Here is a 23,993-nt window from a genome sequence, read left to right on the forward strand (position 1 = left end):
CTAATCGATGCACTGAAAAATAATGTCTTTTTCAGAATAAGTTTTACATCGAAACCAAGCTTAACAGAGACTTAAAAGATGACCTTATAAAGCTGTTTACGGAACATGTTGCAGAAAAGCACATTTACAGCCTAATGCGTAAGTAATTCAACTTACAGGGTGCGGTAACACTAGCAGTGATCTTTTTTGTTTTGTTTTGTTTTGGTGAGGATGATTGGCCCTGAGCTGACATCTGTTGCCAATCTTCCTCTTTTTTTTTTTTTTTTTCCCTCCCCAAAGCCCCAGTACATAATTGTATATGCTAGTCATATACAATTCTCCTATGTAGGATATTCTCTTATGTAGGATGCTGTCACAGCATGGCTTGATGAATGCCCAGGATCCGAACTGGCAAACTCTGTGCTGCCAAAGCAGAGTGCGTGAACCCAACCACTATGCCACCGGGCTGGCCTCTATGATCTTTTTTTTTTTTTTTGGATCAGAGAGCATTGTTATATAAACCCCAATGAGGACATCTTCTGAATCCTATAGCAAGAAGTGTTGAAGCCCATTTCTACAGAGAGAGACACTGATTGAAAACGTGACTTGAAGGCCACCTAGTGAGCTGGGAGCAGCTTAGCCATGTCATTGGACAATGCCTTCATATCTGGTCTGATGCTGGATGCCTTTTTTTTCCGTCTGATAGTGTGGAAATATTAAGGGGTTCACCCCAACTTTGTTTCACTCTAGAAGGAGCGCAGTGCTATATCTTTGCAATGGTAGTATAGAATCCTCTCTGATTTTTACTTTTAAGTGCAAAAACTCTTCTCTAGTCTGGCTCTGTATTATTGACTGTATCCTAGGTAAGCTGTTTAGCCTCTGCTCCTGCATTTTCTCTTCTGTGAATTGTGATTTTTAAAATGTTTAACGTGGCTATCTATGCACATTAAGTAAGCAGGTCAAAGTGCCGAGTTCAGTTAGTTTTTCCTCTCCCCCCGTTGTCGGGCCCCCTGCCCCTCACAGAGGTAGCATCTTATCCTACCTTTCCTCAAAGAATACACCTCTCCACGTGGAGTTTAGGAAGACCCTGCAACCTACTGTTGCAGCATCCTTTTAAAGCTCATAGTTTATGCATATCATCAAGTTGTTTTTTAGAATTTGGCACATATTCTGGATTTGCGGTATGTATTTTTACTTTCCTAATAGTCATAATTAATTTCTACCACAATGAACTTTTACCAGAATTGACAAAAGGATTGTTCTAAACTTGACCACAAACTCTTTTTTCGTTTTTGAGTTTAAATTAACAGAAAGAATTGTTAAAATAGGGCCAGTTTATTTTAGAAAGGCAAGATTTTCAAATAGTATTGTAGATGAAGATAATATATGTTTCATTATGATGTTCCCAGGAGATTCTAGAATCAGAATAAAGGCCTAGAATCGTGGGAGTTTGACTTTTTTTTTTTTAAAGGTTGGGCAGATATTTACAAATATCTTTAGACATTATCTCATGGGGTATTTCAGCTATTAATTATAACCATTTGAGTATCACCTCTAATGTTAATATTGTCTTCTGCTTTTATTGTAAGATAGAGCCCAGCATTTTAGAGTCTTTCCTGTTCAAATTCTGTAGAGAAATGCTACCATTTGTTAGAGAAGCTTATTCACTATGTAAATATGTTTTTTATGTTTGTCAGTAATTTGGAAGTCAGTTTTATTGGGCATATGCAAAGAGAATATTCAAAGAGAATATAGTAGTCCAGATCTGGTGAGAGAAAACATAAACAGATTATTCCTTCCTTTTGTTTTTTTTACGTAGTCTGATTTTCAATAAAAATTACGCTTAAAGATGGGTATGCCTGTTCTTTTCCAAGTACACTGAAAAGGCCATTAAGCTTTTGTAAATGAGGGAAAACTGAGTTATCAGATATTTATTGAGCAGCTACCATGCACTGTACTTAGAGTAGGGGATACAAGAAGCGACCACTGGCCTCGCCACCAGGAGCTGGTTTGGGCTCTCTAACAAGGGACTCTATAAGTGTTTAATGATGTTATGTGGACGGTCATTAAAAAGACTTTTTTAAACACACACATGCTGCTTACTATGTGGTATAGGACCTGTTGTAGATTGTTTACCAATATCATTTATTTCTTATAACTCTGTAAGGTAGGTACAGTCATTACCTCCATTTTACAGGTGGGGAAACTAAGGCACAGAGAGGTTAAAATTAAACCAGAAAAACACAACTGTTAAGAATTGATGTCTTGTCTCCAGCTACACATTTTCCTATACTCACCCCCTCAGTTCAACAAAACAAATAACTATACTCAGTTTCTATAATTGTCTGAAATCTGATCAGTAGTTTCCTTCTTGTGGCTTCAGATACGTTTGGAAATGCTAGTGTTTCATTTATTATTGCTGTGTGACAGATCACCCCAAAGCACCATGGCTGAAAGTAGTGGCTATCTCTCATTTGGCTCACATCCTCGGTCTGGCCAGGGCTTGGTGGGGCAGCGTCTCGCTGCTCTGCTCTGCGTTGGCTGATGCGACTTGACCAGGAGTTGGGGACTTGCAGGATGGCTCACTCAAATGGCTGGCAGGTTGTGCTGGATTTTGGGTCCTCTCTTGTGTCCTCCAAGAGGGAGCTTCCCAAGATAGAGGAAGTGGAAACTGCCCGTTTCCTAGGTCGTGGGCCCAGAAACTGGCCCAGTGTCACTTTTGCTGTATTCTGTTGGGCAGGCAGTTACAGAGCCCAGGTTCCAGGGGAGTGGACGTGGATACACCTCTCAATGCCAAAAGACTTTGGTGGCCATGTTTTAGAACCAGTACAGCAGGGCAGTGGACACCCTCTGTGCTAATAAATAATCGGTACTTGAATGCACAGTACTAGCAGTTGTTTCATGAATGAGGACAGGGACTTCTCGCTGCAGATCAAGGTAATTTTCTATCATCTCTCCATGGTATAATAATTTTTTCATACATATATGCTTCTAAAATGGCTTCTACTTTGGGCTGGTGGTAAAATTATTTTCCTTTGAAATGAATTCTTACTTTGCATTAAACTTTGAAAACTGCAGAAATGCTAGAGTCTACATTAATCCAGGTTTCTACATTATGTGGTACTGTTGTATTGATGATTCTGAGCAAATATGACAAAATGGGCCAGTTAATGGTAGAAATTTCCTGAGAAAATGTACTATGTTGAGTTGCAGTAGAAGATTTATAGTTCAGTTTGCACGGAAGGTTTTAAATACATTTCAGTTATTATCCTTAGGAGTTATCTTCTGCCTTTTAGTTGAGGCCCTTGTAGTTTGAGATTTTTGGTTTTAGTTTTGATTTTAAGAATTGCTTCTCAAAGTAATAAAGGAGAGAAGCTCCTGGGCAAGTTTGTAGCTCTGAGGAGTAATGGAAAGAGCGGAAGAGTTTGGTTCTGGTCCCAGTTGAGCTATTAAAAGCCATGTGACTTTCAAGAGGGCACTTAACCTCTGAGACTTTAGTGTCAAAGGGATTAGTGCTGGAAGTTCTCTAAGGTCCTATTCTAGTTTTAAAACTATTGACCGACTGACAGTTGGCCATCAGTGGGATTGTTGGAGGATCCTTGTTTCTTTTAAGTTATATAATTTTTGGAAGAAAACTGTTACTAAGGGTAAAACTTTATTAGTACCAGTTTGCATATAAAATCAGCATTTCGGTGGTGGCTTGGTGAAGTAGAAAGAATACAGAATTTAGAATGAAACACACGTTCTTGGACCTCTTCCGCCACCTGCTAGCTCTGTGACTTTAGATGGATTATTCAATGTTTTTTGCTCCATTTGTAGCCTCAGTTTCCTTATCTGTAAAAAAAAAAAAGTAGATGAGGATAAAGCTTGTGAGAGAGTAAATTCTAAGTTAAAGCTTATGAGAATTAAGCATAATGCAAAGTACCTAAGACCTGATAAATACTCAATAAATATTTTCTTTCCTCTCATGCTACTGCTTCCTCCATAGTCCCATTCCTTTTTCTTTAAAAGGGGAGCTCAATTAGAAAATCTTTTAAACACTGTTTTCCTCCAATGAGTTTAGGTGGAAAGGATTTTAGTGAAATGTTATACCTTCTCAACTTTAATAATTTTTTGTTATTGAATATAATTATTTTCAGTTGATTCATTCAAATTAATTTATATACTTTTTATGTATAATTTAGTCTGTGAATTTATCATTTCTTCATAGCTATCAGATTTGACATAGGTGATTGTAGTTATGTAGGGGTTATTTGCAAATGTATATATTTGACAACATAATGATGTGTGGTTGAGTGTGAAGAGTTCGTGAGAACAGGACTTACTGAAGGCCAGAATGATTGGTCAAAAAGTAGGATGATTGATTAATAGAGAGCGCACCTGGGTTTTGGGTGCATGTTGAAATTAGAACCTTGAGTAGAAGAGACTCTCAGAACTTCAACTTTAGAATTTGTTTTTAAATGTTGCGCTTCAAAATGTGATTTTCTGCAGTGCTTAACATTTGTCGTCCTTACATTTATCTATGCCATTCAAAATTATAACTATCTACTGATGATAAAATCAGAAGGATAAACTTGAACAGTGCACCTCTGGCCTTCATCATGTAAATTCAAATGTAACGCACGGTGTATGTTTGAAACCATAAAATCATTATAGGCAAGTGAGATGGTGTTCTCATTTTTAAAAAGGCATGGAGAGAAGAAAACAGCTTATACAATTCTACAAGCCTGGCTTAGAGTAAAATTATGCCAAGTTTTATGGGATTTTGGTTAGTACATTACAGGTCTTTGAGAGAGAAATTAAAAATGAACTGAGTCAGTAATATCTGTTGTATCCACTGAATAATAGAATTCATTTGTGTCTGTTAATGATGTTATATGGAGGAATTATTCCTATCCATTTAAAAATGTTTTTGTAGGATTTTTGTGTGGCAGTAGATAACCTAAAAGAAAACTGACTCTGTTGTCACGTTTGGTGTGGGTCACATGGTCACCGGTCAGGAAGGTGGGAAGGATGAGCCAGTGTGATGTAAGGAAAAAAGGACATGCAGGTGTAGCATTTGGGAAAGTGAGTTTCTGACTCGGATCACAGTTAGTGAAATTACTAATAACATGTATTTCAGAAAAATTCCGAGAGCCAAATGTGATGATTTAGGGGAAAGAGAAATGATTGAGTGAGTTAGAGAACAGTTTATTCCCCAGATGCGTGACTCTTTTTGAATCGTGGACTTGATGGGAGGCACTCTCAGCACACTCATTAAGCACCATGAATACTATTGCTTTTGGAAAGCTTTACTTACTTATTTTCAGAACCTCCATGAATTGAATCATTTCCATTAGCGTTTCAACAGACCTGCACGTATTTACTTGTTAGATTGAGCTACTGCATCATATTTTTAAAAAAAAAATCTTCAGTGTATGAACTCTTAGTTTCTTCTCTTGGGCTGTTCTTTTCTTGTACTTGTTGACCTTTCAGTCTTTGGGAGAAATAGTAGTAGGAAGACAAACCTTGACAATTCAGTGTTACATCATTTTTGTAACCCATTTTCTCGTCTTATTTCAGCTTTACTTTTAGAAGCCCAATCAACACCATTTCAGGTCACACCTTCAACTATGGCAAATATTGTGAAAGGCCTGTACACTCTCAGACCAGGTAAACATTCATCATTTCTTTTGGGGTTGGCTTGTTTGTTTGTGGCAGTTCCGGCCTTATCCAAGAGGACAGTGTTTCTCTGTGTGTTTTCTGAGGCCTATCGTATTTGGATTTGCTCTAGCGAAAAAGTCGACTAGATACTTATCATTGTGAAATGTAAACTCAGGACTTACTTGGAATTCTTTCTCTGCTAGTGAAAATTGTGGTACTAGGGATAGACTGTGATGGCAGAGATATCTTCTTTCTCAGGCCACTTTAAACAATTAGTGACTTGTAGAGTATTCAGATTTAAAGTTACTTAAATTTGGATCAGGTCTTGCTCTGTTATAATTTTTCAACAGATTATTTGTATTAAGTAGTTACTTACATAAAGTAGCAAAAATATTCTCTTGCATGTGTCCAGTAAACCAATGTTTTTCTTTTTCTACTGTCTCAGAATTTTGAATTTCATTTTACTAAATTTGATGAAAATGGTTCATGAATTTTTCTTTCAGTGCTAGATTATGAATGATTTTTTTCTTTTATTTTTATTAGGCATCCAAGTGCAGTATGACAAATTTCTAAATTCTGCCTCCCAAGCAGGCAACTTTATCAGCTCTGGCTTTTATTATAAGTAACAAAATTGCAGAATAAAACTAATCACTAAGGGTAAAAAAACTTGTAGATACGTATTTGTCTAAATGCTGTTTTATCCCAGTTTGAGCTCTTTTGTAATAAGATTCATTCTTCATACCTGTGAAGAGATTTCTGTATTTGAGAATTGTGCTTTTGAAAAGGTGAATTTTATCACAGACTAACCTTTTGCTACCTGAGGCCTTTTCTGAAATGCTATTAAACATATTTTTATATTTACATGTCTTGCCAGTACCCATTATATTCTTAGTTTATTAAAGCAGTTTATTCACCTGACAAATTAAGGTTAAAATATTTTAAAAGTTAAATTTTACATGTAAAAGTTTCTTTCATTGCAGTTGTTCTCACGTGCTGCTTTTTGTATAATGAATGCATCTGAATCACCCAAGAAAGTTTTTTAAACTATGAATTCCTGGGCCTTAATCCTTGGAGATTCTGATAGCTATTACCATTTTTGGTGTGTTTCCATCCAGTCTTTAGAAGCTCATTTTAGAAATAGTTCCAGCCATCCCCTCCTGCCCTTCTTCGTTTAATGCACACACTTTCTTTGTTTCTTCATCTTTGTTTTAATGACTCCCTAGAGTTCCATAACCTGGCAGATCGCTTTGACTCCTGCCAGCTCTGGCTGACTGGTTAGTGGTTCCCCGGAGCACTGTATTGAGACTCTTTCTAAAGCCATGTTTGGCCTGAGCTGGAAGGAGGGACCCTGTTGAGTACATTTTGCCGTGAGTTTGTACAAGGGGTGGGTGGATGGCTTGTGTTGTTTGCGGTGCTTGTTTTTTTTTGCCAGCTCTGACTTAGCTATTCTCCTGTTGGACATTTTTTTACTTACCGGTGACCCAGATTGCACAGCATTAAACATGTTTTTTTCAGATTTAGAATTATTTACTCATATTACAGTTTTTAAAGTGAGCTCATGAGATTAGATAGAGCATTGGTATTTTATGTTTTTGTTTTGGTTTTTTTTTTGGTAAGGAATATTAGCCCTGAGCCACTATCTGTTGCCAATCTTCCTCTTTTTTTTTTTTTTGTTTTTGCTTGAGGAAGATTAGCCCTGAGCTAACATCAGTGCCAGCCTTCCTCCACTTTATATGTGGGTCAGTCCCACAGCATGGCTGACAAGTGGTATAGGTCCACGCCTGAATCAGAACCCATGAACCTGGGCTACCAAAGTGGAGTGGACCAAATTTAACCACTGTACCACGAGGCTGGCCCTGACGGTTTTTGATATATACGGCCACGATGTTTTCACAAGGGAAAATTTGAAAGGGCTAGATTAAAAGAATCCACAAGGGATAATAGTGTTGCATTGGGCTGACCAACAAGGAAGGCGTTGCTGGTTTTGCCACGCCCCTGCTACAAGTGGGCAGTCTTTGTGTTTGTGAGTAGCGGAAAGGGGGAGTAGGTTTATTTTAGCCTGAGTTTTTCTGAATATTAACAAGGGTGTTATTTATTTTTTCTTGTGAATTATTCAGTCCTGTCTTTCACTCATTTGTTTGGTCTTATTTGTAAAAATGCTTTGTAATAAATATACTAATTTATCTGTCATGTCTGACACAAATATTTTCCTTAGACTTCTCTTTGCCTATTTATGTATGAATGTTTATTTTTCTTTAGATTATTCTCTTGATCTTTTATCTTAATAACCATTTAATTCTCTTTTCTTTTACTGTTAGATATAATTTGCTGTAACTTAACATGGGTCAAAATAGATTTTTATTTCAAAAGTAACTTCCTAGTTATCTCCAGCCCACTTATTAAATAGTCAACCCCTCTACCCCCATTTTTGTGGTACTTCTTTTTTTATAAGTCTGCTTATTACTACCTGTAGTCTTCTATTCTTGGGCCAGGATATTGTTTTAATTAATGCTTAATGGGGCTGGTATTGCCACCAAGCCCCCTCCCTCCAAATCGCCTCCACTCAGAATTCTTTGGTTTATCTCATTTGTTTGCCTCCATATTTAAAATTTTTGATAACGTCCCTTCAAAAATTCTCTAGAGATTTTCATTAAATTTTGTTAAATCAGTAAAATGTAAAAATATCTGCTTTCTTTGTACTGTAAATTCTTTTTAGAGAGGAAATCGAACCTCTTTGTATGTTATCAGATGGGATTGCACTATTTTTTTCCCCATTGTAAGTTTGGTTTACTTTATATTCTTTGAACAAAGAAAAACTTACCCTTTTCCATTTACTTTGTCTATATGATTGCCGTAATGAATCTTCTCCTTCCCTCACAGAGTGGGTTCAGATGGCTCCAACTCTATTTTCTAAATTTATTCCAAACATTCTCCCTCCGGCTGTGGAATCTGAACTTTCTGAATATGCTGCTCAAGATCAGAAACTTCAAAGAGAACTAATACAGAATGGCTTTACAAGGCAAGTTTTTTTTCCTTTTGTGACAAGATATGTCCATTTCCTTAGGCGCGTTTGGCTTGGCAGGGGAGGGCTGCAGGGTTCTGAGATCAGCGTGCAACTGTGCGAGAATCAGAGGAGCCGTGCCCAGATCGGCAGCTCCCTGTCTGGGGAGCTGTTGAAGCTGGGTTTGATTTTGTGGAAGCTGCTCTTCACTAAATGGATTTTGAAGAAGGGATTTCTCGTTGGGTGGGCAGTCAGGCTGGGCACTCTCCAAAGCTCTTCCAGCTTCCGTCCTCTCATATTCAGTCTGAACACTTGGAAAAACAATGTAGAAATTTTATCATCAGTTATAATGAACTGTTATGACTAAATTAGTAAAGAGGCTTTAGATTCTGTTTTTTATATTTTCACTTTTGCCCTAAATGCTAGTTATTTCTTCTTAAAAAGTAAGATATCTGTTGATATGTGTCTAGAAAATTTGACTCGCTTGACTTTGCTAGTTTTTCTAAAATTTGCAATTCAATATCATGGCTACATCATGGAAAATTTTGCAAAGTGCATATTTTCAACTAAAACTGTATAAAAATTTTGTGATTCCCTATGGGAAAGCACTCTGTGTCACCAGATCATTGAAGGGTACAGTAATACCTTATATTTTCATAATCCTTACTTAGCACTTGTACCTATCTTCTCGTACTGGAATCCCTGGCTTTAAAGGAAGAAAACTGTGGAAAGGAGGACGCCTGGCTTCCTCACTTCAGCATAGTTAGGACTGCTGGAGGTGGATCTTCTCTTTCATAGGGTCTGAGGCCAAACCAGGTCTCAGAACATGAGTTACTCAGTCTCTAGTTTCAGTACAGGTTAGGAAAGAAAGCAGATAATTTGTTCTTTGTTGCCGGTGGGTTGGCACTTATCCCCTTTTTGTCCCTGTGGCATCTGTATTCGTGTGCTAGTGGGGGCAGTAAGTAATCCACTGGTCGTTTACCCCACTCACTGGCAGCTCACACTGGAACGCCTCAGTGAAGCTGTGGAGTTAGGTCTGGTCAACCTGACTTTCTTGTGGTGAGTTAGGGGAAGGAAAGGCCAGTGGGAAATGGTAGAATGGAAACAGCTAGTTTTTCTCCCTGATGTCCAGTGGTCAGGTGTTTCCTGACATTTACTTTAATATTATTTCACACATAGAATGAGACCGTTTAATGCCGTTGTTATTTTACTTATTTTTGAAGAGCTAATATATTTATATAATTCAAAAATAAAAGTGATACAAAAAGTATACATTGAGAAGTTTTGTTCTCACCTGTCTCTCCATCTACTCCCACCCCCCTAGGTAACCATTTTTATTAGTTTCTTATGATTCCTTCCAGTGGTTTTTTTTATTTACAGTTACAAGCAAACATAATGTATGTTCTTGTTTTCATTCCTTTCTTACACATTCCATTGTGCAGATACACTACAGCTTACTTACCCAGTCCCCTGGTTGGCAACGTGCATTATTTCCATCTTTTGTTATTACAGAGAATGCTGCAGTGAATAACCTCGTACATGCATAATTTTCTACCTGTTGCTGGTATATCTGGAGAATAAATTCCCTCAAGTGGGATTGCTGGGTCAAGAGTCAATGCAGTTAGAATTTTGATTAATATTGCCAAATTGCCCTCCATAGGGGATTGTGCCATTTTGCATATCCACCAACAGAGTTGAAAGTGCTTCTTGTTCATGGCCTTGCCTACACAGTATGGTGCTAAGCTTTTGGATTTTTGCCAGTCTGGCAGGTGAAACATAAGTACTCAGAGTTGGTTTAATTTGCATTTCTCTCATGAGTGTGAGGCTGAGCATATTTCCACAGAAATACGTCTGCTTTTTCTGTAAACAGTCTGTTTTTGTCCTTGCTTTACTCTTCTCTTTGATTGTTGGTCTTTTTCTCTTGGTTTCTAGGAGCTCTTTCTGTAGTGAAGAGATCGATTCTCTGCCCAAGATAAGACAGTTATTTTTTTCAGTTTGACTTTGCTTATGGTGGTTTTTAAAAAATTTTAAGTCATGCAGAAGTTTTTAAATTTTTTTATTTTTATTTATTATTTGTTTTAGTTTAAAAAACTAACTTTATCGTTTTTTCTTTATGGCTTATATATTTTGAATTATAGTTAAAAGTTTTTCCTTAAATGTTTTTAAATAAATGCAAAATAATCTGAGTGTACCTTCTATGTTTTTTTTCCAAGGCTGACCACAATTTGAAGTCTTTTATGCTTTTATTCATGTTTTATTTGAATGTTTGCTTATAATTTTAGAGATGAGCTTATTGATGCTTTTAAAAAATAAACAGTCTTCTGAAACTTTTATTCCTGTGAAGCAGTTTAGGAAGATAGCTTTTGTGGATTTTTCAGAACTCCTTGAATTCACCTTCCATAACAGTGTGTGGAACTGTTTAAACACATCCAGAGACATTTTCCTAATCCTAATTTTGGAACTAGAGTAAGAGAACAGGGCCAGGCCAGCCTGATGATAGTCGCTCTTATGTCACGTTTGCTTGGGCTGAGATGGGTAACTGACTTGCTGAATAGCCTCACGTAACATTGCCTTCGTATGGGAAGGACTAACGTAGCGCTGTTCTGCCAAGGCCAAGTGGGTCGTATTCAGGGAACTGCCTTGGATTTTTTATGTAAATTGGAATTTTTCTTTCTCTTAGTGGAATTCTTTCATACAACTTTTGCCTGAAACTGAAACGTTAGAATTCCAAGAGGTGATAGAATTAAAATGTTTTATTTTACAAACTTTCATGAATTGGGCCATTTCTAGAATTAAGTTAACAATTCATTATATGTTTACCATGAGGATTAAAGTCTGCCTCGTAAATTATCCTGATGGGCACTTTGCACAAAGTAAGCCCTGCCTAAGCTGATGTTCTCAGACTCACTCTGCCCCACTGCCAAGCTGGCCCAGACCGGTCAGCAAGCATGTGCACACACCATATTCTTAGCAGCTGAAAGTCTGCCTGTACGTCCAGCTTTTGTGCTTCCAGCTCTTGTCCCGCATTCTGCCCTGCCACACTTGATCCCTTCTTTGATCGTTATTTGGCTAGGATTGTTTTGGAAGAAAAGTTGTGCACTCATACAAAAAAATTTGAGAATATAGTATAAGCTATCTAATAAGAATTCTGTTACTGGCTGTTCTGATATGAGGAGTCATTTTATGGTTTATGCCTAGCCAACCACATGATTCCTGTTCAGCTGTGCAAACTGTTTTTTCATTAAAGATTATGTTCCACTTAGTTGATGTCGGGAGCCCAGAATAGGCAGGACAGGTTTGATGTGGATGGCAGGGCGGTCCATAGGTTTGATGTGGATGGCACAGAGTGTTTGAAATGTTTAGAAATAATGTGTGACTGTTGTCAAATATATCCTCTTTTGCAGTTAATGGACAGATTCTTATTTGAGCTGGAGTTTATGTTCCAGCTCCAAGAAAGATTTTTAGGTGCATGGAAATATAGTGTGGAGTTATTTCAAAGCAAGAATTAACATAAAAGCTAAAAGCAACATTTTCTTTTTACCTGTTACCTGCGTAATTGAATTGATTATTGTGGAGGAGAGCAGGTTGGTGTCTCTTGTTGTCAAAGATTGCATTTGGAAGATAAGCTCCTTTGAGAACTTGTAACATGCACATCCTCAGATGGGACATCCTCATTCCAACCAGCTTGTGGTCCTCTACACAGTGTCTGCCAAACAGCTTTTAAAGGCAAATAAAACGTTCTTTCTGAGTAATTGTTACCTGGATTTCTGAAACAAAATAGAACTTAATAGGAGTGTTGTTGGTCTTTTAGGCTGTGGGTAACTCTAGAACTGGGCTTTTCCATTTGTGGCAGGGGTCTTGTTTCCAGGGCAGCTTATAGCTTTCTGGACTTCGGCAGCCTCTCGCATACATCATGTTTACGTCCTTTCTTCCTTCCTCCTGTTCTCCCATCTCTATTTTTCTCCTGTTATTTTTGCATGTTCAGTTTTTATTTAACCTCTGAGGGGTAGTCCTGGAGGTTGTCTGTAGAAATTGAGGTTCCAGATAGAAGATCCTTTATCTTCCTTTTGATCAGCATTAACTTGTTTGTTTCAGAATATTTGGTGAATGCTGCTGTGATGACACTAGTGTAAATAATAATGTAAGACATTCTGCTGGCTTTGGGTAGGTGTAGTGTTAATAATAGAGGTGGAATTAGAATGTCTGTTTAAAGCTCGTTAGGCTGACTAAGGCTGATTCATGCTAAATGTTGTGTGCATGTTTTGCCCTAAATGCTCAGCCTAGAGAAAAACCCTTGATAAGGCCATTAGGGTTTGTTCTCTTTCTGTTGGTCACTGCGACTCCTCTCCTAGCCCGAGCAAGAGGCTTCTGTCCTTGTCTTGAGCATGACCAGAGAAAGAAAATGGGAAACTTTGGCAATCTGGAAGATGGTTCAAAAGTAGAAACTAATTATTTGGACTAGGATTTTAATAATCCATCTGTAGAGGCCATCTATGAATTATTCACTGATTTATTAATTCAGCAAATGGTTATTTTCTACAACATGCTGAACACTGTTCTAGGTACTGGGTGAATAAGACAGGCAGCATTCCTGTTTTTATGGTGCTTATGCTCTAATGTCAGGAGATAAATAATAAACATGTAAACAAATTATTTCAAATAATAATAAATGCTGTGAAGAAAGTGAAACAGAGTGGGATAGAGAGTGAGTGACCGACCAGGGCGTGTGTGTGGGGCTGTTCCAGCTCACCTGGAAACGTGACGCCTTCCAAGGAGAGGGCATTCCAGCTGGGGTTTAGATGCTGATAAGGAGACAGGCAGCTGGCTAACTAGGGGGAGAGTGTTGCAGGCAGAGAAAATAGTAAGGACAGAAGTGCTGACCTGTCCAAGGGGCAGGAAGGAAGCAGAGTGGCTGCAGTGTAGTGAGCAGAGGTAGAAAATGAGAGTGGTGAGGTCGGCAGGAGCCCGTCTCACATGGCTGGGAAAATGAATTTGAATTGATTTTTACCCCAATGGGAAGCCAGTGAAGGGCTTTAATCAGAGATGTGAAATAATCTTGGTTATGCTTTCACATAAGATCACTCTGGCTCTTGTCTGGACTAATAAGAGGACTCTTGCAGCTGTGTAGGGAGAGATGACAGTGTCTTGGATTGGGACTGTAGCCCCTGGGGTTATGAGGAGTGGTTCACTGTGGACTGTGTTTTGGGATAGAATGCTCCAGGGTGAGGCTTGGAATCAAGAATGAACTGTGAGCCAGTCGTGATGGCCTCGTGGTTAAAGTTCAGTGCTCTCCACTTCAGCGGCCCGGGTTCGGTTCCTGGTCATGGAACCACACTACCTGTCTGTCAGTAGCCATCCTGTGGTGGCAGCTCACATGGAAGAACTAGAAGGACTTGGATCTAGAATATACAACTATTTAGTGGGGTTTTGGGGAGGAAGAAGAAAAAACACAGGAAGATTGGCAACAGATGTTAGCTCAGGGCAACTCTCTCCCAGCTAAGGAACCGAGGAAGAAAAAGCTAGTGAACTGGTCATTATTACTCATTACTTAAGCATTTTAGTCATTTGTCTGGATTATTGTCTGAGAAACCGGAGAGACAAAAATAGAATAGACTTGACAGGTAGCACAGGACCTAGTCAGAACCTCTATTTTCTTATCTCTAAAGTAGAGCTGGAATCTCTGCTGTAGGTGCTTGAGGATGAACTGGTTCATGTATTTAAAGGCTCATGTTCTTCTGCCTGCGAGAAGAGTTTTCATACATTAAGATTCTCAGATTTTTCAAAAGCTTTATGCAGTTTTTGGTCTCGTAATAGGGCTTTTAGGGAAGATTTTGAATTATTCTCTCTGTTGTACTTTTGAAATTTGCCATAGTATATGGAGGTCACTAGGGAAGTTGATAGCAGAACCCAGGTTAATCTTCAAAGACATTTTAGTCTGAACCTATTTAGAACCCAGTGTAAATCGTCTTTATAGATAATCCTTCCTTCATTTAATAGCTTTCTATATTTAAAAGACAGCACCATTTAGCTAAGAATATTCAGGTTATAAATGACTCAACTACTGTTTAAATTTAATGTCTATTTTAAAATAGGTTGTTGGGTTAGAGTGGAAATATCTGCTCTCCTCCATTATCAGCTGTGTCAGTTCATTTCTCCTGTTTGGTATGTGAAGATGTCAGTCACTTCTGTTGACTCCCTCTTCTTTTCTTATCCCCAGAGGTGACCAGTCCCGGAAGAGAGCTGGGGATGAGTTGGCTTATAGTAAGTAATGATACTCCTCACCATCTTGATGGTTTGGTGGTGTAGGGCAGCCACTGGTGGTGACGCGCAGTGAGTATGAGGATGTCCGCGGTGTTCTTGATGGCAGTCTTAGAAGGCTCTGTGTGCTCGAGGTCAGAGTGTTCCACACGCTGTGGCAGCTCTCGAGTCCAGCTGGCTGTGGTGCTTCTCAGGCAGTTGTCACGAGGCTGCCACGTGCTTTAGTGTCTCTTAGAATGGGATGATGACCCAGTCTCAGTCCATGATCTAGCCCCCTTTCACTTCTCTCAAAACCATACGGTTTTCAGTTTTGGGGTTTTTGAAGAATGTCCTTTTGGGGATTGCGAGAGGGATCAGAAATATGTGTGAAATATACACATTCCTACCATTATCAGATGCTGTCTGCTATTCATACTTTTTCCTGTTCCGATATTTTCTTTCAGACAGCTCGTCAGCATGTGCAAGTTCCAGAGGGTACAGATAGTGAATGTGTTGAATGTACTTTCCTTCCTGAAAAGAGGACACACTGGAGCTGCAGAGACTATTGAGAGCACAGCGGGGTCCTGCGACACTCAGGAGCTGTCACAAAGCCCTTCTTGGAAGAAGATGTGGGACTTCTTACTTTGGTCTGTAATTTTAAAAAACAAAAAAACTAACAAAAACAAAAAACAGTCAGTTGCTGCTAGACTTGGGGATGATTTTGAAATGGGACAATCTTTTAATGAGTTTATCTACAGATTCCGTGAGGAACAAGCATCTTGAAAAGTGACCATTGCTAAATGAAATCTGGCAGCCCAAATCAGCAGCTTCCTCCAAAAATATAAGAGCAGAAGAATCGTTTTTTCCTAAAGCACTTGATTTGTTCATTTGTGGACTTGGCACTTCGGCATATTGGTTTCACACATCAAGATATCTTTTGCTTTAAAAATCAAGAGGATCATTACAATACAGTATTTTTCACCCATAACCAAAACAAACCCTTTTAAAAGAGTTGGTCTTTGTTTAGCATTAGAAAGTCTCGTTAAGGGAAAATGCTAACTCTGCTTTTGCTATAATTTTCCCCATAACTTTTCCCCCATTAGTTCACAACCTTCTTCTACTCTGTGCCTTGAGCTTTGTGCACTTTGCAACTCTGTGACCATGTTGTGAAACTCACAAATGCTTCCTGAAAAAGCGTGTGGTACCACAGGCTAACCCACCACGTCAGGTGTGACTGTAACGGGATGCTCAGTAAGCGGGAGAATAGAAGCGTGTGGCACGTTGGTCAGACTTCCCCTTCTTCACCGCGGCGTCTTCACGTTGACGTTGGGGACCAACTCTTGTAGAACATTTCCATTCCCTCTGTCACTTCATGTGATTTCACCAGCTGCTGTCGTATTGCATTACGCAGGTTTAGGGCTGGGCAGTAGCTTAGCATTAGAGCTGCCCTTTTTAGTGTTGTTGAGAATTAGCCAACGGTGAAAGCTGGTTCCTTGGCGCTCTAGGAAGCAGATACGGTTATTAAATCCAAATATAATCAATGGCGTGGGATTCCTGGTCCATTTCATTTTAAATGGGTGAGGTAAGTACTTAAAAAAAAGTCTGCAGTCTGCATCTTTTAAACGTTATATTCGAGTATAATAGAGAAGTAGCTATGCTGTTTTAAGGCTCCTTTTCAGCTGTAGCAAAGCTATATTTTCTGTTTTTCTACACCCACAGTGCTATTTAGTTCCATATAAAAGACTCGGAAGCTTATTCTAGGTGTTTTTGAAAGGCAAAGAAAAATAGAAAGATGCGGCAAGGGAAAACTATTTTTCTTCTCAATTTTGCTTGAATCTAAGTTGAACATATGCTTGACTCTATTCAGCTATGTCAGACTAATATTTACCTCTTTAGAAAACTTAGGGCAGACAAAGAAGACATCATGGATGCTGGCACACTTCTGATTTGCGGGTTTTTCATAGAGTTGCCTCTGCCACTTCAGTTTGTCCTTTTTTTGTGGAGTGGGGTGGGTGGGTGAGTTAGAAGTGTGATATTGGGAGCCACTAGGTCATCTAATAGAAGCCCTCTATTTGTAAAATTGTTATTCAAAGAAGTAAAAGTAAATGTTGTCAGATTGATTTTTTTTTAAGTACTTATCAACCAGAGTTGGATTTTGAATTGGACCCATTTAACTCTATGAGCATCTTGGATTGTATTGATAAACACTGAATTACTGTAGGAATCACTATACCCTGTACACTTTGATTTGCTACACCAGTAACATTCTGGTATCAAGGAAGAATTCCATTTTATCATGAAAGCCAAATTTTACTTTTCTCAGTGGAATGCTTACTGCAGGCTTATAAAGAACACTTGCACCTGGAGTCTCTCCTGAGTGGTTTTAATAATATTTCTGAAAGGAACAGAATTGGAATGTTTCTTTAAATGTGGATGAATTCTTCAGTATCCTAATAATATGCCGAAATGCTTTTTCTGGGAAAGAGTGTTCTTCTTTGGCCAACAATGGAACTTTCCCTATAAAGCATTGTATTATGATGTGAATTGGCATTAAAACCTTTGGATGCTTTTGCATTATTAAGTTAATGGAGAAATATTTTATATTGTTTTCTTTTTATTATTATGTATGTGTTAACAAAAAGTTGGCAGTGTAAAGTTTGCAAAATTTAATTTCTCTAAATTTTTGCACAGTGATTACAACCAGCTATGGGCCAGGGCTTGGTACTGCAAAGCCGTGATTGGAAGGCTCTGTAGAGAAAATACACGCATTCTCCCAGTGCATGTGACCTGGTTGTTACTCATCTTGGCCCCTTGAGGTACATCGTATGAAAAACCTATTTATTTCAAGTCGAAATTGACCTTGCTTACTTAATTGGGATTCTTAACAACATTTCTAGTTTGCAACATGAGAGGAAATCAGATTTGCCCTCCATTTTGTATTGAGTAAGCACTGTTTGCCAGAAGTATTTTCTTCTCATGTTCACTTGTGTTCTTCTTGCCAGTACAGTATATAGTTTCTCCACCCCAGTTAAATACTGGCTTTTGTGGGGCCCAGATCATTGAAGACAGAAAATCGCACATGCAAGGCTGGTGGTCTCATTAGTCGACACGTGCAGTTGATGTGGCTCAACTGACTAGCGTGTGTGTGCAGCCTGGAACTAGACCCTCCGAAAGAAAGCCAGTTCAGTCACTTGAAATCATGCCATGGAAAAGTAAATAGATGATAATTGTTTCCAGAGACAGTACTTATTTTAAAGGTTGGCCTTAAGCTTCAGTAACAGTGTCATCTCATGTCCTCTGTTGTCACAGCTGCACCCTAACCCGACAGGAAGTACTGCTTTGTTTTCTGTGGGCAGAAAGCAAAATCTGATGTAGTGACTCTTGACCCAGTAGTTCTTAGGTAGAGTTAGTGAGAAGAGACACAAACCTGGATGCGTGAGTTGTGCATTATTAACTTTGGTGGGAAAGTTACCTTTTTTCCTGTCCCTTTTACAAGTTTGAGGCAGTTCCCCTCCCTTTCTTTGAGGTATAGGATGAAAACTGATTTTTGAGTAGGTGAGATTGTAGAAGAATGGATGCCCGTGGCCATTAACACTGCACAGGCATCTTCAGCGCGGCAGCCCTGTAAAGCTGCCACCCCCCTTGCTGTATGCCGTGCTTTCTGTTGGGTTGCAAATTTGCACACATAAAGAATTCCTCAGGAAGAGTTTGCACATGCATCACCTCACAATATTCTGTACTGACCAAACAAAGGATTTGAAAGTTTTTCAGCACGGAAGGAGAACTTGAGAGTGGTGGTCTGTGCACACATACTAGCAAAGGTAGTGGTGATCCAGCAAACACGGTTGTTTGTGCAGTAACAGAGTGAGCAGGAGCACTTGTATCATAGTATTTAAATAAGCCTGTTTAATCTCCCAGAGTAACGCTTCCAGATCACCTTTTTCTCATTGAGGCTAGCTGTATTTTCTTCTGTGTTTTTTGTGTTTTATTGCAGTTAATTATTTCCATGATGATTATTCAAGAGGCATTTCCCTTGAGCTAAAACTCAGTTGTTTAATAAGCACCTAGTATTAAAAAAACTAAACATTGTTTTATGAATATACACTAATCTGAAATATTAAAAAAAACTTTACAACTAAAAAGCAAAACAAAAAACCTATGTTAGCTATCCAGTCATTGTTTGGATGTTTTGGTTGATTTTTTTATGGTGTCTCATTGAGGTTCTTAGCTCAGAATATTATGTTTACTTTAATCCAGGTCTAGGCCTCTTAAGGGGCTTTAAATTTTAAGATCAGAATGTGAATCCCTTGACCAACACCTGTAAGAGGTTTATAAGGTCTTTTTGACTGTGATTACTGTTTTCAGTAAGCTTACATGAGATGAAGTTCGTGCTTATCAAACTTAAAATAGAGGTCACAGGAGTTCATAGAGAAATGGCTTTCCTATTACTTTCATTACCTTGTTGAAATTTGCCCCAGTTTCCGGCCATCAGAATATATGAAAGGACCCCTGTTCTTTTCCGAGGGAAATGATTCTTCTTCTGTCCTTACTGTTTATTAACTAAGTCACTGATACTTTCCCTCCTGCACTGGCCAAGACCCTTTTCGAACCTCTTGTCAGAGCCGAGTGGCACAAGTACATACACTATTTCTGCTTATGTTGATGGAGTGGCTGTGGGAGCATTAAAGAAAATGCTAATCAGAGGTACATTCTTATAGGACCCTAGCATATATTGCACCCATGCTGGTTGGAGATTATCTTCGTTTCTGGTTGGACTGCATTGTTTAGAAAAATGTTAATGGCTTACAATTCTGGGAATTTTTAGTGTGGCTCTGGGGTGAATTCTGTGGTTTGAAAAAAATAAATATTTTGTATTGATTCTCACATGTCATTTCAATGTTGTGACTATGTACTAAATGCAATAAGACTGTGGATATTCTTTTAGAAGGATATGTTTTGTTAAACAGATGGCAATTTAATTGCTGTCATTAGTCCCGTTTGTTAATATTATAGCCATGCTATTCAGGAGAAATTATTCAAATGTGAAGTTGTGGGAAGCTATGGCTGGAAACAGGAATGCTTAGGAAGAAATGGGAGGTCAAATGCAGACAAGAGGCGTTTGCCACCCACCAGCACAGCCAGAGTGAGAAGGAAGCAATGAAGTCTTGTCCCTGGTGGTGCTTGTTTGTTGGAAAGCATTAGAACCTGGTGTTCTGTGCGTCAGCTCTGAGTAATCCAAGAAAAATAAAATGGTGGGTGAAACTCTTATTGACCGGGGATGCAAAGCTGACTTTGGCTCTGACCTTTAACTCTTGATGGATTTTGAATCACTCGTTCTGTATTAGAGTGTAAACCATCACTCTAAAACATTGTGGTTATTGAAATAAATCTTGTACAGATGTCCTTGGCCTTGTTATATTGATACCTGGTTCACTGGAACTTTGTTATAATACAGAACATAGGATTTTGCTTACAGTACATTCAGTTGCCTCCTAAACCGTAACCACACTCGGCATGTGTCTGTTCTGCCGTGGTTCATTAGCCCGCAGGGCAGTGTCCATCTCGACCTGTGTACCAGTGAAGAGAACTGTGCGTGTGTGTTTCACTGTGTACATATAATCACATATTCTATATACACGTATAGTATATATGCATATGGACAGATATATGTAGTTTTTCTTTTTTAAACAGTGACACATTGTGGGCCTTTAATTAAAACTTGCTGACTTGGGGGTCTTTTGCATTGATTATACTGTGCTTTTTAAAAATAACCCCTTGTGTTTTCTTGCTGTGAAATTAGTAATATTCCCTACGTTTTTTTGTAGTCATTCTACACAGTTTTAGTTTCTCTCGCTGTCTCTGACCTCAGAATGCTGGTTCTCCTCCTCTTTTTATGACCTGAGCTGTGCTTGGATGACCACACACAGTAGGATGCGGTGACTGTCTTTTCTTTTTCTCTGCATTTGGATCACTTGACAGTTTACTTCTTCAGCTTTTTTTTTTTCTCTCAGCCAAGTAGGGAGCTGTTTAAATCCTCTCCTTTCTCAGCAATTTTTTTTACTGAGTATAAAACTTTTCTACTAGACCCAGTTTTTTGTATGTGTTTATGTTTAATTTATTTCCTTTATTGGCTTATTTCTCAATAATCCAAAATTCTAAAACATTCTGAGTTTCAAAAAACTTGACATAGTAGAAAAAAATATCATACATAGGATTTGAGAGCAAAAGTTTAAATATTGGAGGCCGGCCCAGTGGCACAGTGGTTAAGTTCATGCACTTGGCTTCAGTGGCCTAGGGTTCACAGGTTTGGATCCCAGGCGTGGACCCACACCACTCATTAAGCCACACTGTGGTGGAGTCCCACATAAAATAGAGGCGGATTGGCACAGATGTTAGCTCAGTGACAATCTTCCTCAAGCAGAAAAAAGGAAGATTGTCAACAGATGTTAGCTCAGGGCCAGTCTTCCTCACACACACAAAAGTTTAAATATCAGCTTAACTAGTTGTATGTTCTTGGGTGGGTTATTTTTCTGAATCTCAGTTTCCCAGTATTAAGTCTTTTTCCCTCCCCAAATTACTGGTGATAGAGAGCCTCTATATATGGCAACGGGCTTAATTTGCCAGAAGGAGATAACAATTCTAAACTTAATTATGCACCTAAGTGACTGATAATATTCCTCATAATATGTTTTTTTTAAAAAATGGCCACAAGTACAAGGAGAAATAGATTAATCTACCAGTACAATAGGCATTTTCAACACACCTCCTACATTAATTAATAGATCATGCAGAAGACAAAATCATGATTATTAAGGGCCTACAAGATTTAAATAGCACAGCTAATAAATTTGATCTGATGGAGAATAGGAAAATAAGCACTTTTTGCAAACCAAATCTAACATTGTATTTAAAGTATAACATGATGACCGAATTGGGTTCATCTCAGGAATGCAAATTGGTTAATTTTTAGAAATCATTTGTGTCTCAACCATTAACGGATTAACATTGTATGATCAGATTAACTCTGAAAATCCAAAAAATCTACAAGGCAAATTAAAAGGCTTAAGAGTTGATCAAGGTTGCTGGAACTAAATCAATATGCAAATGTCAGTTACGTTTCCGTGCACCAGCTACAAGCTGTAATGGTTTTAAGACTTTTTAAATGTAATTAAGAATTTACAGTAGGAATAAAAAATATAAAGCACTTAAGAATAAATCTTAATAAAAGGCGTATAAGCCTGTTAATGAGAAAATGATACTAAAAAGCCTCCACCTTTATTGACCTAAATAAATGGAGAGACTGTGATGGATAAGATCATCATCTGGGTCTCAACCGTTTCTCCAGTTGGTTAATAGATTAATGCAATTTTAACAAAAATTTCCAATAGTTTTCATTGTGGTACTTGACAAGGTGATCCTAAAATACACATGGAAGGGCAAAGGGCCAAGGATATCCAAGATGCTCCAAAAAAGAATGCAGTGTGAGGGGAACTAGCACTACCAAATTATCAAACTTATTGTAAAACATAGTGATTAAAACAATGAAATTGGTACGGAGATTACAAGTAGATGAACGGACAAGAATAAAGAGCTCAGAAACTGACCCACTCGTGTACAGGAACTTAATTTTTAAAAGGGCAGTTATTGCATATCAGTGGGCAGGAAGATGGGTTATTTAGTAAATGGGGCTTCAGTCATTGTTCACAAAGGGGAAAAATGAATGTAGACCTCTGCCTTGCACCAGGCGCCAGTCAGTACCCAGGTGGATTAAGGATTTACATAGGAAGGCTAAAACTATAAAACTTTTAGAAGATAATATAGAAGAATTTTTTTATGACTTTGGGGAAGTGAAGGATTTTGTAAACAAGATAGAAAGTGCAAACCATTAATTATTAACATAAATGATTTGGCTACATTGATAGTATTTTTGTTTACTAAACATGCCATGGAGTGAGAAAATAAGCCCAAACTGGAATGAGATACAGATAATCAGAATAAATTGATAACTGTTAAAGAGCACCTGAATGCAAGTCAGTAACAAAACAACTTGGGAGAGAAATGGGCAAAACAGACAAGCAGGCATTTCACAGAAGAAACAGAAATGGCCCATAAGCATGAAAAGATGCCCACCCTTAATAATCAGGACATGCACATTGAAACCATAAAGAAATACCACTTCCTATCCACCAAATTGGCAGCAACTAAAAAGTCACAAATTACCAACAATTGGAAAGATTATAACAACAGGAACTTTCATCTGCTGCTGTTGGCATGTAGGTTGGTACTACCACTTTGGAAAACAGTATTATCCAGTGAAGTTGAACACAGGTATATCTTCTACCTATACCAGGATTTAAGCTTGTAGAGAAACTCTTGTGTGGGTGTATCACCCAGGAAACATGCACAGGAATGGTCACAACAGCATTATTTGTAATAACCAAAAAGGGAGAGGGAAGGAGAGAGCCAAATGCCCATTCACGGTATGATGAATAAATAAGGTACGTGAGTGCAACAGGATTCTGCAGAGCAGTAAGTGCCCTCTAGAGCTTTGAGCATCAACATGTGTGGATCTCAGAAATCATGTTGTTAAAGAAGCAAGTCAGAAGAATACAGTCAGCCTGGGTACCTTTATATAAAAGTTCAAAAACAGGAAAAACTATATTGTTTAGGGATTGAGAGGTAGTAAAGCTGAAAAGAAAAGAGAATTATTAACATTCAAGATCATGGTTTCCTTGGTGGGGTGGAGAGGAATGAGAGCAGAGAGGTGCACAGGGGCTATTTATAAAAGCACTTGATAATAGGAACATTTTGACCATTGTAAACATGTTGGTTCTTGAGTTAATATGTAAATTCAGTGCAAAGCCAATCCAAATGCCAGAGTATTTATTTTTAATACATATTAGGGGCTGGCTCCAGGGCCGAGTGGTTAAGTTTGCACGCTCCACTGCGGCAGCCCAGGGTTCAGATCCTGGGCACATTGAGTCGGCGTCGCACATCCCACAACTAGAAGGACCTGCAACTAAGATATACAACTGTGTACGGGGGCAGGGTTGGGGAGATAAAGCAGAGAAAAATAAAAAGAAAAGAAAAAAGATTGGCAACAGTTGTTAGCCCAGGTGCCAATAAAAAAAAA

At 38.5% G+C, this 23,993-nt stretch overlaps 1 protein-coding gene across 1 annotated transcript in view; it reads left to right on the forward strand.

Moving 5' to 3' along the window:
- The window catches only part of CACUL1 (CDK2 associated cullin domain 1), a 67,435-nt gene extending 47,172 nt beyond the window's left edge, over nucleotides 1-20,263 (forward strand). Inside the window, exons 5-9 of the mRNA XM_070590147.1 lie at nucleotides 36-138; nucleotides 5,542-5,631; nucleotides 8,503-8,641; nucleotides 14,841-14,884; nucleotides 15,325-20,263. Of these exons, the coding sequence (XP_070446248.1) occupies nucleotides 36-138; nucleotides 5,542-5,631; nucleotides 8,503-8,641; nucleotides 14,841-14,884; nucleotides 15,325-15,365 (417 nt within the window). The 3' untranslated portion in view covers nucleotides 15,366-20,263. The remainder of the gene's footprint in view (nucleotides 1-35; nucleotides 139-5,541; nucleotides 5,632-8,502; nucleotides 8,642-14,840; nucleotides 14,885-15,324) is intronic.
- Nucleotides 20,264-23,993: the final 3,730 nt, after the last annotated feature.

Source organism: Equus przewalskii, chromosome 1 (genome assembly GCF_037783145.1).
Source record: "Equus przewalskii isolate Varuska chromosome 1, EquPr2, whole genome shotgun sequence".
NCBI lineage: Eukaryota > Metazoa > Chordata > Mammalia > Perissodactyla > Equidae > Equus > Equus przewalskii.